The following is a 7,937-nucleotide window of genomic DNA, read 5'->3' on the forward strand; positions in this document are numbered from 1 at the left end:
ATATGTGCATTGATACATCAAAGAAAATTCTTTCCTATCTGAAAGATACACGTAGCTTGTCCCAGATCACTTACCGCTTACATGACGTAAGTCGTTGCAAATGATCCTTCATTTTAAATATTTCTTTTAAATATGTGGCTTATCTTTTCGAAAATTTGATCTTGTATTTTTTTGTGTCTGACCTAAAATGTGTACATGAGGGTCATCCTTAATGTCAGTTAGTAACAGCTAGTATAGATAACACTGGATCTTTAATCTATATAGTGTAAAGGTAAAGATGAAAATTTATCTAGATAAGCATATGTTGAACATGACACTGCCCCGATTGCTGAGGAACATATAAAAAGATAACACTACCACAAAGACTTGTTGGACTTACATCTGGACATGGGGACCATGGTGATAGTGTACTTTATCTGTTTGATAGCTGTGCTACAGACTGCAGGGGCTAACAGTATGTATGACTCCAGTACTTAGTAAGTTTATGTGTATTTTGTAACACTTAAAACAATTTGTTTGAGGAAACTATGACTTTAATGATGTATTCTTTGACATATGATGCAGCTAAAATTTTGCTTAAAATACTGTATATGTAAACATGCACACATAGAATATGAAATTCCTTATGTCCTATGGAGCTTAATGACTAAGACAAAGTAATCATACGAATAAATAATATGTTTAATAGAACATGTACAAATGTATATGTATAATAATACATTGCATATGCGGATATAAACGAGACTTCAAAAGATTTCACGATTCGGGACTTATACATAGATCTAACATTTCCATTTGACACCCAATAAGCACAGCAAACTAGGCCCATACCGAAAAATAATTTGTGAAAATTATAAATGAGCCGCGTCATGACAAAACCTACATAATGGGTTTGCGACCAGCATGGATCCAGACCAGCCTGTGCATCCGCGCAGTCCGATCAGGATCTATGCTGTTCGCTTATAAACCCTATTACAAGTAGAGAAACTGATAGCGATCAGCATGAATCCTGATCAGACTGCGCAGATGGATCCATGCTGGTCGCAAACCCGCTATGTTGGTTTTGTCATGACGCGGCTCAAATATACAACTATATACAATAAATGAGAGTAAAATAGCAATCATTTAGTAGAATCATTAGTCACTAGTGGATGCAATCTAAACTTCTTGTCGTTTTGCCTATCAAACAGTCAATCCTGTCTCCCGCGATAAAATATGCTGTCCTTCAAAACCGAAGATATTCTGATCTAGTTTCAAGAATGCTTTTAAATATTATCTCAACATTTATAAAGCAAATTATTGTCATACAAGATCAGTTACACTTCTCTTTGTGTGTGTGTTTTTTTCTCTCACAAAGACCTCAATTACAGTATATGATTAGGGATATTAGACTATGTTATCTCTAAATGTGATGAACATCACACAACCTGGCTAAAATTCAGATCTCTCAATATTTAAATGTAGAATTGATGACGACCTTATATGTTTTGCTTTCTTTATAGTTCGGATTTTCCGAGAAAGTTATTTTAGCCATGCAATCACAGGTTTTTAATAGCATTAGAAGAAGTATCAAAATACCGTATCCGTGAAAGGCAAAGAAATTGTTGATTTTTTTTAGAATAAACAAGTTTGAAGTAATTTTTGACAAATTAACATGAAAACATAGTCAATCTTTAATGGTCAAAGTTGTTTTGCCAGTCTACCTGTCGGCTAAATGGATTGGCTGTGTGAAATGTCACCAGAAATGATTTCGTATTTGGTCACGGTCAGATCTAAAAGCATCTAGTGTTATTTAGATCTGATTTTAATCAGATTGGTATACATACTACCTCCGAATGTAATGGCAATATTCTTTTTATAATTTCAGTCTGTAATTCATTTTACCATGGTACTTGTTACGACCTGTACAGTGGTCTGAACGGAGCTTGCACTGCTGGTCATGTTTACACGTTAAACTATTGCGGAGTGTATCAAATGTGCTGTTACTATCAGACCACACATTACGTCACTTCCGCTCCTCTGACGTCAGCGCCATTCTGGACACATGCTCCTACGGCACCAGTTTGGCCACCCGCTAACACAGCGTTTCCAAGGTAGAGGTTTCATACTTGGTTCAAATTAATTAACAAATAAGCAACTGTTTGCAACTGATTTGCTATGGTGACAAAGGCAAAAACATCATGGTGGTGGTAAAATGACATGTTGTCACCCAGTACATATTTGGATCTAGATTATTTGTATTTATTATTATTATTATTATTATTTGTTTAAAATGAATTTTGCTTTCAAATCTATATGATTTTTCTAGTTGGTGCATGTACTTCCACATTATCAGAACAAAATAAAGTATTACTTTACATCGGTGTTTCAGTCGCAAATCACTTTTAATGGTTGTACACGGTGACCAATTGTAAAGAAGATTCCGTTTGGTGGATACTTAACAAAACACATCGATCGACGTTTTGTTCTGTAATTCTATTAAGGAAAATATTATTCCTGTATCGTTTTCAGCTCTTCCGGAAGTAAACAATGTGGCACAAGCCTTGTTGGTTCAACCGCTCATAGGATCGTTGGAGGTAGTTATGCACAACTAGGGGAATTTCCTTGGCAGGTAAAAGTCTCTTAAACCACATTTTGTAAACCCAATGACTTCGGGCAAGTAATTCCACATTGTGTGATATCAATGCCAACAAATGACATTGCCGTTGTACTTTTTGGGACAAACATGGTAATTTTGCCTATATTGTGTTGATGGTACAGTGATAATTACGAAAAGTCGAACGTATTTATAGGTGCTACCCCCGGCCCATACTTAAACAAGGCATGTCATATACCAAAATGTTCCGAAATTTTTTTGAAGTGTCCTAATCCGCCGGCATAAGTTGGCATAAATGGTGGCGAACAGAGAAATCAAAGATGACGACAATGATAACCGCTGCATGTGTTCCTTTATGCATTCCTGTGTCGGATATATAACAAAATGCAGTTTCTGTATCTTTTTTGAATAAAAGAATATATACATTTAGATAGCAAACGAAAACAGAAATTTGTGACAAAAAATGCTTTTTAAAGATGTACATCCAGTATATTTTTAAGTTATAACATCATATTAACCTCTTTTGTTGTAAAAATATTCATCTTTCAGTAACTGTTGTTGCTTCATGCTTGTTTCTAGATATGTTTGTCATTTTGTTCGCTTCTTATTCCAAGTGTTGTTACAGGTATCTTTGAGATTTTATGGTCAGCATGTGTGCGGCGGGACATTAATCAATGACCAATGGGTCGTTACAGCTTCCCATTGTTTCAAAGAGTGAGTTTTCAACTTAAATTATTACGAAACTTATGAATCGTTCTTTCGCACCACTTAATTTTTATTACATTTTTGTCACGCGAGTGAGCTGTTTTCCACTGTGGCATCTCATGCAATATCCAATATACATAAGATATTATGTTTTGAAATAAATACCAATAAACAGCAATGAGACACGACCTAATGCAAATATGCACAAAACATGGAATTCGATTGTATATAAAATTCACAACTTTAAACAGATAAATATACATTAACAGTAAGAATTAAGGTAAAAGAACATAGTGGGTTAAAAAGCCCCGTTTTCTTTGGCCTTGATAAGCTAGTCGAAAGTGCTTGATTAAAGTTCCAATGATTTGTCTCACTACTCAAAGAGCCATTGAATTTGTTCTATTATTTAATTTTACCCATGAAATATGGTGCTATATCAGTCAAATATATTTCATATTTTTTAAAAATAAATATGAAATATAAATATGAAAGTGGGCGGAGTCAAAACTATTATTCATTTTAAGGGACTTCTTTCGCCATTTTGTTTGAAAAATCTGATAAATACAAATCAAATTTTTGTTGAATTTTGCTTTGAAAACTATCTAGAATGATAAAAAATGGTCTAACTAAGAAAATAAATCCGGACACCAATATCTTTAATTCAGTTATTAACGCTGTACAGACGTTTAAACAGTTGTTTACGTGACGTCACAATGTAGCGCCAAATATCGCGTGCAAAACAAGACGCAATAATATATTGCTGCGCGCTGTAAAATTGCAGTTGGGGTTCGTAACCATTTTTCTTTGATAATGAAATTAAATAAAAAGGTTATTTTTTCGTTTTCGTGAAATATGGTATATATTTTCACTCAACATGATAAAATGCCGCATATTTTCACTCGCCGTCCCGGCTCGTGAAAATATGTGGCATTTTATCATGATTCGTGAAAATATATTCCATATTTCACTCAAACGAAAAAATATCCTCTTAATATTATTGTATGGAGAAATAACTGCTTATATGTCGTTTAAATAGCAGTTCGTATTTTTCTGTTAACAGGACTTATATTTTATTTTAGACGCGGACACGTTGCAAGCCAATGGCAAATTGCTCTTGGTGTCAAGGATCAAAGATTCATCACAACGGCCAACACAGTGCACGTGGAATCAATTCACCCGCACGAGTTCTTTGATAAAACCACCAATAATTATGATATTGCACTTATGAAACTTAGTAAGCGGATAGATGTCACTGGACGGTAGGTAGTATGCCTCTAAATTTAATTCACAACTGACGGCTGGCAGCATGATACTAAATTTAATCCAAATAATTCACCCAATTTGGCAATCTTATGCTGGTTGGGAATTTTGTTCGTTTACAACATCTTAACTTTTGTTTCAGCTTTGTATATACATAAAGCATTTGTTTTGATATGATCAATTTTCATTTATATGTTCTACTTCAGTATTAATTCTGTTATTGGTTATATACGTATAAATATTGGTCTTTATTTGAAAAATCACTTCTATAACACATTGTTATAAGATAAGCATACTCTTCTTATTGTAACAAATGTCACCACGAACAGCTAATTGTGTATTGCTGCAGACAATTATAAATACGACTTTTTGTAAAGTTTTCTGTACATTTATAGCCTGTTCAATTTCATTGTCATGCATTTACAAAAGAACATTTGAAAAAAAAATATGACAATATTTTGTTGATGATGTGAGGTGGTTGTTCTACAGAGGTAAATTGTTTTGTGAAAGATTACATTGGGTTACTGTCAAGAGGTTTTTGTTCTCAAGAGGGTCGCGCCACAGAGGTTTTATTGCTCACATGTCATAAAACACAGTTTACATTGGAAAATTTTTAAAATGCTAGTACATACCCTCAATTGCGATTTATAACAAGATGCCCCGATAGTCTGAAAAAAAAAACGTTTTTGTTGATTTCAACAGCATCAAAAAAATATGCTTTTACATTACAAATCTATGCCTTCATAATTTGTTTTAACTATTATTGTAGTTTAACTAGACCAGCCTGTCTTCCTCAACCGGCCGACCAGTTCCCGGCTGATATGTGCATTGTTTCCGGATGGGGAACCACTTATTACGGTAAGTCAGTGGGTCTGTCAATCGCAACTTTTCGGCCCTTTCCGTCAGTCTTCGGATGTCTTAAAGGGAAATTGCTCTTGCTGACATAAAAAATGCCAATGGTTGTCACTGAAATGTTTTTAAGTGGTGCATTTTATCACCACTGATAAAAAATAATATAACTATAATTAATAATATTAAACAAGCAATAGTTTTGCAACATCAGCATCCTGGCTTTGCAAATAATCTTCAGACTGACATACATGTATAACACGAATACCTTTACATAGAACTTATATATATATACGACTTATGTGTGAAATTTTAAAGACATTTATAACGATAAAAATCCAAAGCGGTCTACGCCATTTAGCATAAGGGTATCGTAATTAGTTTTAGCTTTTGTTGTTACAGTCTATGTTTTGTAAATAGATCCAACTGGACATGCCAAAGTAACTGACCAGCTAGAATACATAAATCTTAGAACAATCTCGAACGCTGAATGTAGCTATTATATGGGAGCCAGTAGCGTTCGAAGCACAAACATCTGTGCAGGAGTGACCCAGACCGGTGGAAAAGGTCCATGTTTGGTAATATTCCTCTTTCATTCAAATGTAGTTCATATAAAAATGGTTATAAAGGCTATTTTGACATGTTATATGGCCAAATATAAACGGCTGTTAGTTTATATGGCAAACAATCGATTTACGGATTATACACGGCCATATATGCATCATTATAATTATGTATATGGTCATATAACCTGTAAAAAAGTCCTTATAACGGAATTATAATTTGAACTGTACGGTTACCTTGTCATTTAAACAGAAATTATATACTCCATAGATATGCATGGAGTGTGTGGCCTTTTTTTTATTTAACCGAACTAAAACATTGATTTGCACCAACTGTGTACATCATCAGTTTTAAAGATTTTTGACAGGTTATATGGCCATATATATACGGTAGATTATACATACATTTGTATATATAACCCGAGCCGTCAGGGGATGATTATATTGCTAACAGTCGTTTGTAAGGAATTAATAGTACATCAAATTTCACGTGTAGAGAAAAGGAGAATGATTTCTTTCATATTTTTTCATAAGCCGTGTATAAAAATCGAAACGTCAATATCATCCTATGTAAAGTGACGTTACAAAAACGCAGTTTTGTAAAATAGAGAGAAAAAAACATATACATGTATAAACGTGACGATTATCCCAAAAGTACATGTTATCAATTCAAGCATGGTTTGAACATTTTATTTTAACTTGAAAAACACAGGGTGATTCTGGCGGGCCACTCATTTGTAAGCGGGACGGTGTATGGAAATTAGCCGGTGTTGTATCATGGGGCACAGGGTGTGGTGAGGCACGGAAACCAGGCGTATACACCCGAGTGACGCAATTCCTCAGCTGGATAGAAAACAAAATGAATCTCTATGGATAAAACATTCTGACATACTTTGTATAAGTAATAAAGTGTTGGTATAATAACTATCATTTGTTTTAACAATAACGTGTGTGAAGAGAAGTTAATCAAATATAACACAATGGATTCAATTGCATTACGCGAAATATAAACAACCCCACTAACATGAGTCATCGTCATGATGTCCGAGATCAAAAAATGAGTGAGTTGGTGTACGGATGTGCTTGGTAGAAGTTGATGCTAGAAATCGGCGCTATCTTGCAAAATACACCAATTGCATCTTTTCTGGTTCAGCAGCTTTGCTCAATTGGGAGAGCCAATCACATCTCGGGTTTTTCCGTAAATCTTCGGGTTAGGACTTAGAACACAATAGTATGAATAATCAGAACGGATATGTGATTTTGGTCTTACACACGCTAAAAAAATTACTTGTAAAAAAATAGTACAAATGTATGTAAATGCTTGAATTTGTTGAGCAAGTTTATTTCATACTAATGTTTTTTGTACATGGCACGTGATCTGTTATCAGTACATGATTCAATTTGGTCAACCAGTCTTGTATTTTATGCGATTGGTATTTATTTTATAAATCATTTTAAGTAAAACATTAATGAATACAATTACTTGCAATGTACACACAAATTGTGTTCAGGGAGCCACGTTATGTTGGCTTCATTTATCAGAGTTATTTTGTCCCTTGATGCCATTTGTAATTTTCAGGGGGAGTTACTCTTGTTGACTTAATTCTATACCGATTTCTCCCCTTTGCCTTCTAGGCTATTTTAATATAATTTATGGATTTAACTCAATACAGGATTGGAGCAGTACCTCTAGACGCTTGCAGAAATCATTATCAGAAAATAGACAAATTTCGTTTTTTCGCCGATTTTATTTTTTTTCATTCATTATCGTACATAAATCGGTGTGAAAAGATGAATTAGACCTTTTAAAGTTCATTCCGTAGGGTATAAAGGCAAGATTTCAGAATTTTATCATTCAAGCGCGGTGTCCGGTAAATACCGGAAACGGTATTTAGTGTGGTGCTCCATCTCACTCATAATTTATACATGTAATTTTCAGGGGAAGTTACCCATTCTGACTTCTT

General features: G+C 34.2%; 1 protein-coding gene across 1 annotated transcript; it reads left to right on the plus strand.

The window, feature by feature from the left end:
* Positions 1–387: 387 nt before the first annotated feature.
* On the plus strand, positions 388–6,900 carry LOC132752047 (chymotrypsinogen A-like). Its single transcript, XM_060742321.1, has 8 exons — positions 388–454; positions 1,868–2,093; positions 2,512–2,611; positions 3,222–3,310; positions 4,381–4,560; positions 5,331–5,419; positions 5,831–5,988; positions 6,686–6,900. Exons 1-8 carry the CDS (start codon positions 388–390, stop codon positions 6,848–6,850), a joined length of 1,074 nt encoding a protein of 357 aa, XP_060598304.1. The 3' UTR covers positions 6,851–6,900.
* Positions 6,901–7,937: the final 1,037 nt, after the last annotated feature.

This window comes from Ruditapes philippinarum, unplaced genomic scaffold (assembly GCF_026571515.1).
Source record: "Ruditapes philippinarum isolate M1 unplaced genomic scaffold, ASM2657151v2 ctg7024_1_1_1_1, whole genome shotgun sequence".
Classification (NCBI taxonomy): domain Eukaryota; kingdom Metazoa; phylum Mollusca; class Bivalvia; order Venerida; family Veneridae; genus Ruditapes; species Ruditapes philippinarum.

Bases quoted from the DNA above. Each gene is read 5' to 3' on its own strand.
- LOC132752047 (XM_060742321.1), top strand. From the start codon at position 388: ATGGGGACCATGGTGATAGTGTACTTTATCTGTTTGATAGCTGTGCTA. The intron at 4,561-5,330 runs GTAGGTAGTATG...CTATTATTGTAG, and splicing joins CGGATAGATGTCACTGGACG to TTTAACTAGACCAGCCTGTC. The intron at 5,420-5,830 runs GTAAGTCAGTGG...TTTTGTAAATAG, and splicing joins ATGGGGAACCACTTATTACG to ATCCAACTGGACATGCCAAA.